We start from the raw sequence: 18,754 nt of genomic DNA, 5'->3' as shown, positions 1-18,754 counted from the left end.
ATTGTGCAACTGAAGTTTTAATTCAATTAGTATTGAAAGTAATTAAGGATGAAAGGCTATCAAAAAAAGCTTAAAGGAAGACTTCCATCATTTACTGAAGTCACTGATACTCCATCACTTCAAAAAAGGAGAATTAGTTATGTAACAAAGAAGAAAAAATACATTGTTTCTATTATGAAATTATCCACTAAAAATGAAATGAAAAATGCATGATCTTCTAAGATATTAAAAAAAGCAGACAAGCTCTCAGAAGTACTTTCATTTACTAGGTTTTAATTTACTAGGCAATGAGCTACATTAACTGGGCTTTACGCCAAGCACACAGACCTAAAGATTTTATTGATAAATTTATATCACCACCACTTACTCCAGATTATAGGTAGTATTATTCATTTCATATCTCATGTGCCAAGCTTACCTACTTATTTTTGTGGAATACTTGGGAAATCATTTGAAATCAGATCAGAGTTACTATCTTCAAAGGTTCACAATCTACATTCACTGACATCTGAATGCCATTAAAGAATTTTTTTCGTATTTGTTTTTGAAATTTGCAATGATGATTTGTTTCTATCATAGACAAAGTTGCAGCAGATGTAATGAGAATGATTCTGACATTTTAGTGATTCATGTATTAATGTGGTCTTAGGCCAAATAAAATGTCATTAAGATCTGTGAGTACTGCAGTCGTTATGTAAGCTTTTTTTTGATGACTACACTGACCACTACGGTTGGCACTCCTTAGTTATTTGATACAAGAACTCAGTGATACTAAGGCAAAAAAAAAGTGCCAGGAGAAAGAACTACATAGAAGCTAACAAATGTAATTAACATCAGGAATGTGGTTTAGTACAGACATTTTTAGTCATAAGCATGATTTAAATCCCAAATATTTTACTTGTAATGGTTAAATAAATTTTTCAGATCATTCCTACACAGTAAAGAAAAATTACTTTGATTATTTCAATTCTCCTTACTGGATTTGTGAAGTATATTGCAATGTGTATTTAAGCTCTTGAAGATTTTATGGTTTTGGCAATTAAGGATTAAACTACCTGATGCTACATATTTACTACATACATACTACAATATTTGCTGTATTTGTTGCAAAATCCCTATGTAACCGCAAAATGCAGAAATTCCCATTTTAAAATGGGAGAGTTAAGACACAAAGACACAGGATATGGGGATTAAGCAACCAAATGCCTTTAAAAAGCTGGTCCAATGAATTTACAACACTTGGTGAACAGCACAAGAAACTTAAGGAATTTAGACTGATAGTTTTTAAAATTTACATAAATATTTAATGACTTACTGACCAGGGTTAACTGCTGGCATTTGCTGAAAAGAATGGAGTAGAGATTACATTTTACATATACAGCTGTCCAGTACAGTTTTTGGGGTTTTATGCAGTTGTCTACTGTGTACACCATCAATATTTCATTTAATAAAAACAGTTTTCTTTTCAGCGAGTGGAAAATTCAATGCATTAACTACATTATCAATGCATCTGCAGCTGATGAGGGCAAAGTCTGTATAAAAATAGCAGGTACTGTCTAGCAGGTGTAAAAAATATTCATGATATTCACCTCTTTGTGTGTGAATGGGAAAAGTTTTTTCCCCAACTCTTACTAATACTATAAGTTCTTTTCAGTACCTTGTTTCCAATGGCCTTTTTTGGTGGAAAGTTAAAAGTCCTGACTTGCTGGTATTTATTCTGTAATTTATGGTGCAAGCTTCTGAACTCCGCGTATCTTCGATAAACATTCCATTCATCATCCTTTATCCTAATATAAACCTGCAAAACACAGACATGGAAGGAAATAATTTAAAGTCAAATCATTGAACTAATGTATTTCCTTTACTCTTTAAAGCTTCATGCCTTTAAAGCTTCGTGGCTTCACGCCTTCACATTCATCATCCAATGGTATCAGGAGTTCCAGGATACTTATCCACAGATACGTTGCCAACTGTATATTTGCTGTTTCTGTTCTACAGGTCATTAACCTCATTCCACCTTTCTTCCTTCTACTTCTTTTTTATTTTTATTTTTATTATATTATCTTATTCTATTATTATATATATTTTATTATATTAGTCAAGACAAACACAGCTTGCTCATTTTAACATTACTCTGGGGCAACCATGAACTTTTGTTACCATGGTTTCCAGCATATTCTACTAGCCAGTGACCAAAGGAAAAAATAATTTAATACCACTATAAAATTTATTTCTATGAACTCAGCACAGTTATTCAGCTTTGTAAATTAGCTTTGTAGCTAAGAACTGCAAAACATAATTTTATCCAAAGTATGAAACTTGATTTACTTTCTAAAAAAAAATTACATTGAAAACTAAACTAGAAATTTTATTGTTTGGAAAATAAACACAGTACATTCTTTCCACTTGTATAGGACATTAAGCATAATTTAACACAGCTGTAGTTTTTGTGAGTCTGTTTTTGTTTGCCACTCAATTATTTTATGAGCATATTATCAATTACATGCTAAATATTCACATTCCCTAGGAAAATTTCAAGCAGAAGTGAAATATAGTTACAGAAAATTGAGATTTCACTCATTACTAGGGAATAACCTTTCCTCTACAGGAATGAGCCCTCATTTTAAAAGAATACTGGAACAGCACAAGTCAGAAACTATAAACCAAGCATCAAAACTCAATATCTAGAGTGATCTTTTCCTTAGGCTGCTTCTGCAGAATCTGTACCTCATTCACTCTCAGGTGAGTGTTAATAATCTCAGTACTGTGCATCACAAATTAAGATGGAATAGTACTGATGGCACTGCACTTCAACAAAAAAAAAAACCAGTAATTTAGTAAGTTGTAAGGCAAGTATCAGGAGAATGCTTATGTAAAAAAGCAACACCAACAACCATCATAGGAAGAGCGGGCAGTAACAAATCTGGTTTTGTGAATTCTAGGAAAAAATGAAATTTGGATTTGGATGTGGCTGATTCCAAGTCTGAATTGTAGCTTTTCCTGATGACTGCAACATTAACAGAATCTTTCTCTAGTTTTGCCAAGTCCTTAGAAAAAACAAAATCTTACTAAGGACTCATGGTAATTCAGAGATCCAGAGATGTTAAGTGAATGTCTTCTCCCACAAAAGCAGTTTATGCAGCCTTCCTCTGGTTTGGTCTTTAAGAAGTCATCTTATCTGTAGGGACACCTAGTTTCTCAAATTTATAGGAGACTTGTGTCTTGCAACAAAATACAATATACCAAGCAGATACCATGGAACTTCTGCCAAATTATAATATTTCACTGTAGGAAATATTCATATATTCATAATATTGAATTGTACTGAATAACAAGCATATTTTTTTGGTTACTATTGTACTTCATCATGTTTCATGATGATCACAAAAAATGAATACTATAATTCCAAAATTAGCACACCTAAGAATACAAGAGATTCAGAGTATTGTGTGAATTACAATGCATATGTAAACAAAAATTCAGCTACTTTTGGTAACAAGAATTCAGACAGAGTAATGGTGGAACCACTATCATAAGATTAATTAATTAAATCTGTATGCTTGCCCCAAATTATCAAGCTGCTCCCTAGAGCGACACTACTTTCTACTACTGAAAAGACCTTAACATATGACATATAATTACAGAACAGTACTTTAAGATCATGTTATAGAAAGTTGAAAGGACTACTCTCATGCTCATTCTCTGATCAATTTAAAAATAAGTTCCAAATCACTACATCTCCTTTTAAATGCCCATGTTTTCCTGAAATCATCCATTTCCTAACTTAATTAAGTACTGTTCAAGGTAGTGAAACCAAATCGAGAACACCACTAGAATGTTTATTTGATTGTAACCAAAAGATTTTACTCTAATATTCTCTTGTATATAAAAAATTAATTAATTAGGCTTTTGCTTGTAATTTAGGAGCACTTTCCACTCAGGTCTCCTGTGTAAAGATTGATTGATAAGCTTTTTTAGCTGTGATTTACAGCAGCTGAAAGAAAAAATTCTGTTAATAAGTATATATAATGAATTAGTCTTTTATTTTCCCATCACAAACACGTTTGAAGTCAAAGATTTGAGGAAAAATAGCAAAAAATGTAGTAATTCAATCTTTTGTTTTTCAGCCAACTACCTGATAACTTAATGTTACTGAAATACCAAAAAACTTCTGAGAACCAGTTTGAAAGCACTAGTTTAATGATTGTGTATTGAAATGTATAAACCCTACTCTCACGATACTGGTTTTTGAGTCAAAAGTTTCTTTAATAGGTTAAGGAATCTTCAAGTAGTTCTGAGTCAAAAATGCTCTTAATAAATCCTGGTAACAGACTCGTAGCTATTGACAGAGTTCACTACTTCTGTAAAAAACCTGAGGAGAAATGACAAAGGCCAAAATTCCAACTTGCTCCAGTGGCAATGTACCGTCACAGATTAAATGCCTATAATCAACACTTGTTCTTCAAGTCTGCTTAAGTCTAAAGCGGGTGCTTTTCTTTTTCAATGCAAAATACAGATTATTGTATTTAGAATTCACTTTTTGGCTCTCTCTCAAGCACTTTAGGTAGAAAGAGATACTAAATGGGATATTAGAGAATCTTCTGACGTTGCAATGACATTCACACCTATAGAAATACCAGAATAAACATCAGGAAGGAACCTTCCTAAACCAAGTTACTCCTGAATCTTACCTACAAATTCGGCTCATATATCCTGGTAGAATGATATGAATACATAATCAAAAATGAATTCCAGCCAGAGAACTCTGTGGATGGGAGCTCCAGAAGTACAAAGCAGCTGAAGTTGAAGTCCCTGCAAGTCCATGTCCCATTCCAGAGCAAGAAAAATGTCAGAAGGGGAGAGAATAATGCTAATAGAAGATGAGCAGTGAAACTCTACTAAATGACATATACAATTCAATGGCACAAGATGCAAGAGAACTCAGAACATTTCAGCAGCAGAACACTTCAAAGGACAGGACGAATACTGAGAATCTGTCCTATGCTGGACAAGTTTTTTCTTACAAGTATGAAAAAAACCCAATGAGCAGTATATGGAATGCAAAAGAGACTGAGGAAGCTACTCTGACATTTGCTACCTAACTAAGCATTATTGGAGGGGGGAAAAAAAAAGTTGGGGGTGAGAAAAAGCCCTATTATTTCTGCATTACTGTATTTCTACTGTATTTCCAACTTCCTTTCCCTCACTAATAAAAAAGGGTTTTCTGGAGATCCTCTTGTTTTTACATATGCCTTTCAAATCAATGTGCAAGCATGTGACAACAAAAAGAAAAATTAGCAACTGGTTTGGTAGAGGCAACCCAATCAGCATGAATACAAAAACATAACATGCAAATTGGCACCATTATTTTTTAAATGTTAACACAGCTAAGCTTGACTGGTGAAAGTTTTCTTTACATTTGCTTTTAAATAACACTTCAAATAATTTTTGAGTACCATTAGTCCACAGTTTTACCTTTACACTTCAGTACTCAGTAGAGCAAGAAGAAGGAAAGTAGGCATGAACAAGTAGAGACGCTTTAATTATTTTGCTAGAGTTTCGTTCTTGGTAAAGAAGCTATAAAATTTTTCTGTAAGATGAGAATATTTGCTTCAGATACAGGAATATCATCTTAGATAGAACAGATTAAGACAAAAAAGAATGAGATACTGACTGGGTAGATGAAGGGAAAGCAGCGTATGTAGTTTACCTCGACTTCAGCAAGGCTTTTGTTGCTGTCTCCCATAACGTCCTGTTTAACATATTCATCAATGACCTGGATGAAGGGACAGTGTACCCTCAGCAAATTTGCTGATCATATAAAATGGGGAGGAGTGGCTGATACACCAGAAGGCTGTGCTGCCATCCAGCAATACCTGGGCCAAGGGGAACCTGGGAACCTAATGAAATTCAACAAAAGCAAGTGTAAGGTCCTGCCCCTGGGGAGGAACAACCCCATGCACCAGCACAGGTTGGGGGCTGAACTACTGGAAAGCGGCTCTGTTGAGAAGGACCTGGGAGTGCTGGTGGACAACAAGCTGACCCTGATCCAGCAATGTGCCCTTGTGGCCAGGAAGGCCAATGGTATCCTGGGATGCATTAAAAGGTATGTGGCCAGCAGGTTGAGGGAGGTTATCCTCCCCCTCTACTCCACCCTAGTGAGGCCACAGCTGGAATACTGTGTCCAGTTCCGGGCTCCCCAGTTCGAGAGGGAACTACTGGAGCAAGTCCAGCGGAGAGCTACCAAGAGGATCAGGGGACTGGAGCATCTCCCTTATGAGGAAAGGCTGAGAGACTTGGGTTTGTTTAGCCTGGAGAAAAGACTGAGGGGGGATCTTACCAATACTTATAAATATCCAAAGGGTGGGTGTCAAGAGGATGGGGCCAGACTATTTTCAGTGGTGCCCAATGACAGGACAAGGGGCAATGGGCTCAAGTTGGAACACAGGAAGTTCCATCTGAATATGCGGAAAAACTTTACTGTGAGGGTGACAGAGCAGCGGAACAGGCTGCCTGAAGAGGTTGTGCAGCTATTCCGTATTTTCCCTGGAAATACTCAAATGTGCCTGGACGCGTTCCTGTGCCCACTGCTTTAGGTGTCCCTGCTCAAGGAGGCAGGTTGGATGAGATAACCTCCAGAGGTCCCTTCCAACCCCTACCATTCTGTGAGAAGATTAATAATAAAATCTGCTCATGCTAACAGAGCATATATACATATATATCTCATAAGCATACTGCTAGCACTCAGCAGGATAAACCAATGAATGAATGACAGGTCTTAAATTGATTTTATGTGTCTTCTAAGACTGGCAATTTGAACATTGTGGGGGCATAGGAGAAGAGATTGTACAGGGAGGGAGACATTATATGCTTAACTTTGCCTCTTTTTTTTTTTTCCTCCAGACACAACAAAGTAAGCTTGGAACAAATTAAAAACTACCTAGAACAGACTGCTCCTCTGACTACCTATGTTGATACACCAGTTCTAACACTTTGTTGGGTTAGAAAAGCCAACAAAAACCATGCAAGGAGATGATATGGATGAAGTTCAAAGTGCAAGCATTTCAGCTTTTCCACTTCTTAAAGGCAGAATCTACCAACAAAATCTTGCATCTCCTTTACCTCTTGCCTTTGAAATAGTCAACTTAAATAATTATATATTGTATTACATAAGTATAAAACAATCAATTTCATGCTAGGTCCAAATTGCAATGCTTGTAATGTCCCCAAATTATCTTCTAAACTACTAAAATTATCTTCTTAAATACTTCAGTCCTACTGTGATCTATGTTATATTTTACCAGTCTTAAGAGTAAGGATAATTTCTGTTTTATTCTTACAGAAAGTAATCTATTAAATAGCAGAAAAAGACATCCTCTTCTGCTGCTACTACAGAGGGGGAACATCAAGCACAAGACAGGGACTTCTAAATGTCCAGTTCAGAATTACTGATAGAGAGCTGGAAACAGTAAGAGGAGACAAGTCTTTCTGTGGAAAGAAGAAAATTAATTAATTATTAACCAGAGATGCAGACATGTTCTGGGATGACCTTCTGTAACTACACTTGTTCTGCTTCTCAAATATTGGTTTATAGTGATAATAAAGTTTTAAAAATTCTTAAAACTAACTCAACTTTAACGTACATCTTAATTATTCAGGAACACTAAATTTAAAAGATTTTGATAAAAATTTACAATTTAAGAAACAATTGTTTTCAGGGGATTGGAACTACCTTTTTGTCCTATTTCATTGTGTGCTTTTCTGAGAGGAGTGATGTATTTCAATCTATTTAGGAAACTTTTACCAAAATTATTTCTGCACTCAAAACATATAGAAGAAATAAAAAGGTATGAATCTGAAGAGGAAGTATCCAGCAAAAAAGGAAGAACCAGTTACATTTCTTGACTTTACTTCAGGACAATGGCATTCTATTTAGAATATAAATTCAAGCTGAATTCTCCAAAGTTACCTTCGAAGTGCAAGAAATTAATAGAAAGGCAAGTTGTATTTTGACACAGCTGTAGGACTGTGTAGGGTTACATTCCCTCTTTGAAAATGATCCAATTTAAGAATTTCTGCATAATAAGAAACAAATGGAACAATGAAACTTTTCAGCTGTGATATGAGCAGCTTTTTGTGTGCCTTTCTACGTACAGACATAACAGGAATTAAAGCTAACAAGCTTTTATCTCAATAAGACCATTTTATTTTGTTATGTTAAATCTTCAACTTTTTGATATTTAGTTCATTAAAATGAACAATACAGTGTTGAATATATGAGAGAATGCACATCAAAGCATGGACCTTTAAAACCAGCCAATACTGCTCTACTACATAGAAAACTGGCATGCATTTTAGGCCTATCCACTCAATTACATACATGCAGAATTATGTTCACTGTGTTTCTGTAGTCACAGTTCTGTTTCTATTCTCCAAAACAGCACTAAAGAGACTGGACACTAAAGAACAACAGCAGCATGCCTACGCTTTTGCTGAATGGAATCAATATCTTTTTTATTTTTAATACAAATGAAATCAGCACAGAAGATTTCACTCAATAGCATCATTAGCTCCTTTTGATAGTGAGATGTAACTTATAATACCCAAAAATAATTAACACCCCTTCACAAACTTGCACTTTGAACTGATACAGTCATTGCAATGCATGACAACCACTGCAGCAAAAGAAGTTTCTGCAGAAGAGGATGTAGGTAAAATGACAGAAATGCTGGCTTTTTCTGCAGATAGAATATTTTCAGTGCTCTGGCCAGGGAAAGGAGGATATCTCACCAATTTGTTGGTAAATAACTATTATTTATCGTAGACCTTTATTACATATAAATTATTTTATTCTTTCTGTGGTAGGTATTAAATAATTTGAAAATTGAAATTCTACTTTTATTTTCCTAGTATCGTTTCCATCCACATTAGCATTTCTATAAGCACATCAATGTATTGTGTTATGGTTTCCTTTAGAAAAATACAGAATTATAAAAGTCTCCAATACTGATTTCATCTTTGTATACTTCCTCCATCCCAGCTATTTAAAAATTTTTCTCCTTTACCTACTTACGCTTCCTCTGACCCACCCTCAGGTTCCCATTACGGAAAAAGTAGGATGCTCACCTTTTTTGCTAATGCACCCTCAAACCACTCTATTTCAAAATGCCATAAGCCATATCTTTCTCTCAAATTCTCCCAAACATTCTAGGCCATTTTCTTCCCTACTCACCCTGAGCTGCTCTGAGATGGAATACAATTAGAAGATATTTCTTTCTCCTTTTTGCCTGCTTAATGCTGCAGCTGCTAAAGTAGTCCAATTTCTCATATATCAGAGAAATTAATTTAAACTTTGCATATAATTTTTGCAATTTGTTGCTTACTTTTCTACTATTTTATCTGTCAATGCATTGTTTTCCATTGTTAAGACTTTTGCCTTTGATGAAATACTAAGGTTATGCTGGCTCCTGTATAAATTAAAGGTCAACAGCCACATCTGGCAGATCCCAGACTGTGCTTTCACTGTTTCATCTCTCACCCAAAACATTTGCTGAGCACTCTCCCCCTCAGAAACCCCCGAGTACCAGACACTGTTCACCTCATTTATGTTGCATTTCTGGGAAAATTCTTCCCTCTGTTTAAGCAGGAGCATTCAGGTACTGTGAATAGCCCCTTCATATGAAGGTACGCTGCTCTTCCTTCAGAGGGGAAGTGAAGAGGAAAAACAGAACAAGTAATATAGAAAGAAATATTATGATAAAAGATACCAGTCAATATTAAACAATAAGAAATAAGAGAGTCAAAGTAACAAAAAAAGCAGTAAGAAAAGAATGTTTATTGATCATAATCGTAGGGGGTCCTATTCGTATGCAAATAGCAAGTCTTGTCTGATTACTGTTTATCTTTAATCTTATTTAGCATAACCTAAAATGTTTACTACTCTGCAAACAAGACAGATTTGCAAGTAGCTATTTAAACATTGATATTGCTTTAAGAATCACAAAATCTCAGTTTCATTACCTTAAGTGTCAGCCATTGGTAATTATAGCAACAAAAGGCATGACTAATGGCATTTGCTGTACACTGCACAGGAAAGTGGAATCTGTATGTGTGCAGAAAATAACAAAACACTCTACAGTTGAGAAATATGATAAAATAATATTATTGCAATAATCATCTTGGTTCACAGGCACTAAAGAAACTGCAACTAACTATCACCACCTAGAGGTAAAATGTAAAGGCAAATTCTTTTAAAATTGTGGTCTGGATTCTGTCTTAATCCCTGCGAATATACTAGACAAAAAAATATTTTCTAATGGTAGGCTGATTGAGCAACATCTGCCTCAGAAAAAAGATTCACAAAAACCATGGCCATCAAACTGCACAGATCACAAATAGCAGTCACCAGAAAGTAACTAGTTAATTAGAGAAGACAGGATGTTTATAAGCGAAGAGCAGACTTTTTCCAGCATGCCTCTGATTTTACAAAGCTGGCTAATATTTAAATTGTCTGTTTAAAGGACTGAGCTTCCTTAACTGTTACTTTGCACAAAATATATTAGTTTCTTCACATGCGGCTAGGTTCTTTAATGCTTATAACTAATCAGTTTACCACTTACTAATAGCCATCACAAACTTTGTAAGAGAATAAACCTCTGAAGCGTCTTCTGGACTCAAAGTGGATAACCGTAATTGCTCTCAAGTTCTTGCCAGAAGATATTGTTATGACAATCTAGTCTGAGCTCCTGTCACAGCCCAGATAATTTAATCCAGTAATCATCTAAATATCCTTATGATTTGTTGATTCATAATAAGGACATCAGCTAGTCATCTAATTCACCTTTCTACTCAGGTACAAAATTAATTATACTATTAATCTGTCAGCACAAATGAATGGCAAGACAGTAGTCAAGATATAAACCAGAAGCAAAACAATGCTGAGCAAGTATAAAGAGAGAGGATGTACTTCTGAAAACATTAGAATGAGCTTGCCATGCATAGAAGTTAAACACTAGTGGAAAGAAAGATTTCCTCATCATACCTATTATTTCCATTTTAGGACTAAATTAGTCATTCTGGCATAGCATTACAAGGGCAACTCATGTTTAGTTAATCCTACACCATGACCTCCAAGTTTCTTCCACTGTACTGTTACTGCAAGGCATACTGATTTCAACAGTTCAGAAAATTCTTTGGTGAATTATGAAATGTATTTTATTCAGTACACTTAAATATGAACAAAAGGTACAGTGATATTTATCCAGAAAAGTTGCCTATCTTCCAAAATATTGCTATCCAGTGATTTCCTGAGAAAGAAGGCACATCTTCATGTTTGGATTGATTTTTCTTCAATTAGCTCAATTATTTTCTAGACCCATGTAAACTTTCAGTATTCACAAGCACTGTGGCAAGATGTCTTGCACCCTAATTATATGTTGTGGAGAAAACCACTGTCATGTATTGAAGCTAGTAGTTTCAATGGATGCTCCAATTTGCATTTTGAAACAGTTAAAAATTTCTCCATGTCTTTAATGATTTGAAAGATTGCTATTTTATTCCCCTCTCAGTTGTCCTTCTTGCAGGCTGAGAATTTCTAATATGCTCCTCAAAAGAAAAAGCTTCATTTTTCACTTGTATTCTTTCCAGTTCTGATATATTTCTTTGGAGAGGACTAGAACTGCACACAGATAAGCCAGAGACTATACACAGCATAATGCAGTTTTCTGTCTATCCCTTTTCTAATGATTTCTAACAACTTGGATTTTAGACCTTACTAAACCTTCTCAAATGTTGTGTCAGATTAGATACTTTAAAATCCTATGGTACCCAAACTAGAAGCTATTTATCAGTTTTCAGATATTTCACCCTTGAATTCCTGGTGAACTGCCTGTGGATATTTATTCTTTATTTGTTCAATGAGATCTTCTACTGGTATTTCATTTAAAACGAACAATCTGCTAATTCTTGACAAGGAATAATCCAGAATGGGGATACCCCGTGAAGTCTCTGTTCACCACGGAGTTGTTCAAATATGTATTCTTCTGTTACTTTTTAATGTTCTGAGACCACCTTCTTCAGCTTGAGTATCTGTCCCACTGACTTTAGCAAGTGGCTAGTTCCTGACATGTACAGAAGAGACCATTAGATTTTATGCCTTTTGGAAGTTGTAAGAGGCCTGGAACATTGTATTTCTACTTTTTTCCTCCAGAATGTGTACATTCCTCTCTTTTTCTTTAGAGATGACTGAAACGGTTAAATTTTTTAAAATGTATTTACTTAGTTCTGATAACTTTTCTTATTCTGCTGCTTAGCCATCCTTCTCTTCTTTTTCCTTTCTCTCTTTTTTTTAAATAGGTTAGGTATTTCCTGTGAGCAATATCCAAGTTTTTAGATCGTCTCCATTATGCCTGCAAACCATCTTAGCTGTCCCTTTTATGTTTTTGTTAACCAGCTTCCTCATTTTTTCCCCTCATTCTCTTTTTATAGTTAGTAGTAGTGAACTTTTGCTTTTGTTGTTCCTTTTACAATAGAATTGAAATTAGTTTATTTAATTTCATATTCCCATTCCAAGCACCTGCTTTACACGGAAACTTTCCTCTACTTTGCAATTTATAAATTTTATGATCTTCAAGTGCCAGTAACTAAGTCCTGCATTTAAAATCATCCCTTCTGTGAGAACTCTCTTTATTCCAGAAACATATCCAAATCCTCATGAATCCAAACCCTTTACTTTTCCAATATTTTTTCATTCATGCAGCAAAACACTAGATCTCCATCTCTCTGAAGCCTCCATACCCTCCTTTACCCTGTACCACTGGAAAACCAAATGGAACATTGTCTTCCACACCATGGCTTAGTAGACCATCTAGAAACATGAGGTCTTCCCATCTTTCTACTCCTCAGATGAAGTCCCATGCGATACCCTAGAGAATGACAAAGTTGAACTCCCCAGCACCTACAGCCACCTCTTCTCAGTAGGTATCTTTGTCGTCAGAGGTTATTCACAGTGCAAGAAAAAAACAAAGCCCTAAATCGTTATTTAATTTTGAAAGCCCTGTATCACAATGTTTATTTTTTGTCTTTATTTAATGTAGTCATTTATTGTAGTCATCCGAAAGTTCATCAATTACTGTGAAATGGTGATATTTCAAAAAACAAGTGGAAAAAAATTGAACTTAGTAACTGCACTTAAGTGCACATTCAATTCTAAATAGCTTTTTCACTAAAATTTATACACCATCTAATTGTTGTAACTTCCACAGTTGAATTTCATAAGTCTGGGTCTCTGTTAATTTTTAAGGCTGTATTAGATTGTACTAATCTGTAAGCGCTGATAAATCTGCTGCTCACAACTGTCCCCTTGAACTCATTCAAATTGAGCTTAAAATTTGGCTATGTTTCTAGACCTTGTTTTTAAATTCTTATGATTCATAACCAGTAAATGCTGCCAGTTCAACATCACTGCAAAAGTGCAGCGTAACTCTACAAATACAGAGGTCTGATTAAAATTTCCACACCTAATAGGACTCATTTAAAACGTTGCTTGATTTCAGAGTTCATAGACTTATTCTTGAGTTTGTCTAGAATCCTTAATCCTTAACAAAAATTACAGAAATTATTTGATGGTTGAAACTGTGTGACAAGTATGGTGCACCTGGAAATATTTCCTTCTATACTCACTGAAGAATAACATCTGGCGATTTTAAGGGTGGAAGATATACTGATTCTGAACGTGACATCTGAAACATTAAAATATTAACATAACACAAATAAATGCTTTGAAACACCTTTCAAAACAGCATTACAAATCTGCATTAAATTAAAAAAAAAAATTTAAAAGCAAGCACTATAATAAAACTCCTGCTGGAGTCTATTCTCCTGTCCACATCAGGCCCTCCTGATAAGCAAATTAACATGCCATTCATTTATTTTCCTGGTTTAAGAAGCACAAATGTAAAATTGGCATTGATTTCAAAGAGGCACAGCTACCCAGACTTATTTCTCCTAATTCTTAGATTCTTAAGAAGCATTTATAAGTCCAGGAAAAAAGATGACAGACACAGTGGAACTGTTAGGTTCATACTTTTCCAAACTATTTGAGGTGCTCTGCAATTCTTTCCACCCTCTTTTGGTCATTTCCAAGGCACGTGATACGTATCCAGTAGTTTATTTTTTGCTAGAAAATACACATTTATGAGCAAAAAGGGACAGAAGAGGCACAACAATTCTGAAGTGCATCAACAATAAATGTGACATAGCAAGTCTCCACTGGCACACTGTCTTCCTCTATCAATCAAGTGAAATGCTCCAGAGATACACAATTTCAAATCAGGAAAGGTTAGTTAACAAGAAGCGTCATAACAGGAGGGGAGAGGACAACCTCAATAGCTTTCTTATAACAGAAAATACAGAAGAAATCAAGCCATGTTGGAAATACATTTACATGAACTGCCTTTGGAAAAGCAATGGTCAATGTACATGCCCTTTTTTAACATCATCATTTGGCAGCAACATCTTACCTTAATAGTATTACACATACAATGTAATTTTCAGGCAGGCTAAGCATCTTAAGGCTAATTTACAATTAGCTTTAAGTACAGTCATAAGTATTTAGCATATCTAAAAATTATGCTTACCCGAACCCAAATTTCAAACTTTGCCTGTTGCAGTTGGCACACTTTAGCTTTCTCCAAAGTTTGCTTGACATCTTTTTCCCAGAATTAACCAGCAAAACCAAGAGTCAGTTTTTAAATCTCAAGCTATGGCTACTCAAGCACTTGCAGAGAAATCTGAACTCCAAAAGATGTTGGTAATGATCTCAATAATATCAACGTTCTGTAATATTGCTACTTTCCTTTACATTGATATACTACAAGCAACTACTCATGTAGCTGAAAGAGTTATACATGCATTTTAATTTTCTGCCATTGGAGAAATAAATTATAAAGGAGCAAAAATAATGTTTATTATGAATAAGAGCTCAGAAATGAGCTTAGTCATTTATCCTAATTGTCACTCCCAGTCCTTGTCTGTTCATTACATACTGGTAGCCTGGTAAATATGCTCTTCCACAATTTCAACATTGAATCAAATTCCCTGTAATCAGGAGCACATGTTTTGGCAGAGATTTAACAAGATAAATGCACACTGTTGTTATTAAGGCTATTCAAAAGTTTTATAAATTAATGCTTTCCTGGTTGCTATAAAATGCAGAGTATATATTCAGCAAGCACATGACTACATATTTGGTCAGAGACATGGCAATAACTTCAAGTGTTTCATCATAGTACTATGCTACAGAGTGTATGTCTGTTTAGGAACATTTCTTTTTTTTTTTTTTTTCACATGAACAGTGGCAGAAAACAAAGTTACTTGCTATACAGACACTCTTCCCAGTCATACTACTGTTACTGAGATCAAAAACTGGCAGGAATGCAATTACTATATTCTTCCACAAGGGAAGATTTCAGCAGGTACCAAGATCAAGTTTTAATAGGGATTACAGAAGTTTTAGGTCACTTCTACAGGTAATTCTTGCTCACTTTTTTAAAAAATATTATAAGACAAAGTTGAACAAATACAGAACTGTTCACCAGTGGAATTCTATGGTATTCAGTGCTGTTCTGCAATTAAAGACAAACTAGTTTGACCACAGACATTCTACATCTGTTCTAGATAGACACTTCTAACTTTCCACGTCACATATGTCCCATAAATTGCTAGTGTGAATAATGAATAGAGCGTATTCAGAAGAACCTGTACATTTTTCAAATACATATACCAATAAACAGAACATAAAGAACTTAAGAAAATTCTCAAAATTATCTTTTTGTAAATCTAGAATTTTCGATCTTTTAGAATACTGCAATGATATTTTGCTTCCTTTTTTCCTCTTCTCAAAAGGCTGAGCCTTCAAACACAAGTTCTTTGTTTTCCATTGATGATGAGTAATGGATGAAGTCTATTAAAACCCACTCTGTACCAGCAAAATATATTTTCTAAAATGTCATGCCAATGATAAATAGAAATAAGGTGCAAAAGCAGAACTAATAAAAACACTAAATTTTTTTCAAGTCACCGTAGTTAGGCCCTTAACCAAAACGAAGTGAGAGCAACATCTAACCCTTGACTCACTTCACCAGATTTTGGATACAGCCCTGAACCTCTTATAAACTGGGAAGCTTAGTTTATCTTAATATTTTTCCTGTTGAAGAAAAAGTGCAGAACATCTATAGTATATATGAATTGTGCATTCTTTCCAGGCTTTCACAATGCCATTTGTATACTCACACACAGTCAAACTGCATGAAAAGTATTGAACTCTTTAGTAACTAAGTTTGATATCAAGTTACAAGTGAAATTGAAAGTAAATTAAATTCTTCAAAGAATAAATGTTTGTTAATTCAATTCTAATATACAGAATCATAGAATGGTAGGGGTTGGAAGGGACCTCTGGAGATCATCTCGTCCAACCCCCCTGTTTGAGCAGGCACACCCAGAGCAAGAGGACGCACCTCCAGGTGGGTTTGAATGTCTCCAGGGAAGGAGACTCCACAGCCTCTCTGGGCAGCCTGTGCCACTGCTCTGGCACCCGCACAGGAAAGGAGTTTTTCCTCATGTTGAGGTGGAACTTCCTGTGTTCCAACCTGTGCCCATTGCCCCTTGTCCTGTCATTGGGCACCACTGAAAAGAGTCCAGTCCCATCATCCTGACACCCACCATTTAGATATTTATAGGTATTGATGAAATCCCCCCTCAGTCTTCTCCAGGCTGAACAAACCCAAGTCTCTCAGCCTTTCCTCATGAGGGAGATGCTCCAGTCCCCTGATCCTCTTGGCAGCTCTCTGCTGGACTTGCTCAAGCAGTTCCCTGTCCTTCTTGAACTGGGGAGCCCAAAACTGGACACAGTACTCCAGATGCGGTCTCACTAGGGCCTTAATGGTATTAATTAAAGTATGGCCTTAATTAAGGTATGCTTTTCATACCTTAATGAAAAGCACTTTATTACTTTAAAAAAAAAAAGATTTGGCATATTAGCTAGCAACCTTATAAATAAAGGGTTTCTGGTTCATGTCTTAGTAGTAATGATGCTAACAAACCTCAATTAAAAGAACCTTCCTGAAAGCGTTGATAAAAATGCAACAATTTGCAATACACACAAAGTCTCCATGACCCTTTTTCAGATATGTGATTATGTGGTTTTCTTTCATTTCTTCCTACATTTTTAATGGCCATTTAACCACTCAGGACCTCCAAACTGGCAACATTTCTTTTTTTTAACAAAATGGCCTCCCTGTGCAGTAATAACATTAGTATTGAACTCTGTATACTATTAAAAGTTCTCAAGACAGTTTTCCTACTGTTCCTTAATTTATTACAGTACTTCTTCTTACTAAAGAGCTGCCTATACCTAAACTTTCTCCTCATCCACAAGCAGTTGCAAAAATTGTTTTGTTTCTACTTTGCACTACTCAGCCAAATGAGAAGGAAAACCTGTGTGAGCAACAGACCATTGGTAAACACATCTGAGAATGCCATAATTTAAGTTTACTTATTCACAACTTATATGGAGATTTTAAAGTGCTTTTCTTTGCAATAAGTCTCCCACTGCAATAATTCATGTCCATGATTTGATAACTAGAAATTATATTAACTTTTCACATAAATCTGAAAGAAATGTGGAACTGTGTTCACCACATCCACGTAAGCTTTCCTGAATATCAGCAAAAGATAAGATCAACTACTGGGTTATATTCCCCCCCACCCCCGTCTTTCACATAACAGCAAATATCAGTAACATTTAAAGGACACAAAATTAATGCTGTACAGACAGTACTGTTACATGTCATTTCTCACCATCATTAATAAATGTACCAAGTCTAGACAGTCAGAAATGCACTTAAAAATTAAAGAGATATTCACTGGGTGCCTTCATTTCAATCTGTACTGCAGATATAACTCAAAAAAAAAAAAAAAGTCAGAGAATGTAGACAGTCAAGTGTCATATTATTGCAAATACAAGAGACCTCGTCATTCAGATACCAAATATTTTTCCGGAATGGTCTTATTCTGTAGTTATCTGCCAGAAACTCAAAATATCTACACAACTTCAGGAGGGGAAAAAAATTCTGGGGTACATCACATTCCAGCTTTTGCTTGATCAACAGTCTAGATGTAAAAATGTTTGAAGAAAGACTGAACTTTTAAAACTCAAAGCTTCTAAAGTAGTACGTGATAGGTACCCCTTAATATTACCCTTTGTTGTTCATTCACACAAGCAGCAACATTAATTCCAGAGAAGAATATTACCAAAAAAGGGTGACTAAACAGCACTGGGGACAAGGTGAAGTGCACAGGGGCCGAGCTGGTCTTCTAGATCCTGCCAGTGAGGGAAAATGTTTGTGAAGGTGCAGTGGATCCTATGGATCAATACCCAGTTGCACAGAAGATACCACTGACAGATTTGGCTTTTACAATCATGGGACTGTCTCTAATGATCAAGGACTGCTGGGAGAGATGAAATCCACCTGACAGAGTGGGACAAGACCATCTTTGCCAACGTGCTGACCAACCTGGTGAAGAAATGGTGGATGGGTGTGAAAAGCAAATGGCGCGCGGCAATAGGAACTAGAGAAACCTAAGAAATGACAAAGCAGAACAAAAAGAACAAAACAGCAACCTAGGAAACAAGCAGGAGAAACCAGAGTTCCTCTACTGGTCACAGAACTGCAACATCATTAGAGTAACAGAGATG

The 18,754-nt window shown here is 35.6% G+C and overlaps 1 protein-coding gene across 7 annotated transcripts in view; it reads right to left on the bottom strand.

Moving 5' to 3' along the window:
* SNX29 (sorting nexin 29) overlaps positions 1-18,754 on the bottom strand; it is a 150,932-nt gene that overhangs the window by 64,200 nt on the left and 67,978 nt on the right. For 5 of the 7 annotated variants that reach the window (XR_012662492.1, XM_075105225.1, XM_075105221.1 and 2 more), the window contains exon 19: positions 1,658-1,798. Coding sequence is in view for 6 of the 7 variants with exons in the window: in XM_075105225.1 (XP_074961326.1) it covers positions 1,658-1,798 (141 nt within the window). In the remaining variant the exon portion in view is untranslated. Of the gene's footprint in view, positions 1-1,657; positions 1,799-8,213; positions 18,638-18,754 lie in introns of those variants that run through there. The other 2 variants (XM_075105224.1, XM_075105226.1) reach the window with 2 other exon arrangements.

The sequence above is a fragment of the Phalacrocorax aristotelis genome, chromosome 10, assembly GCF_949628215.1.
Source record: "Phalacrocorax aristotelis chromosome 10, bGulAri2.1, whole genome shotgun sequence".
In the NCBI taxonomy this organism is placed as follows: domain Eukaryota; kingdom Metazoa; phylum Chordata; class Aves; order Suliformes; family Phalacrocoracidae; genus Phalacrocorax; species Phalacrocorax aristotelis.
This window is presented reverse-complemented; position numbering and strand designations above follow the sequence as displayed.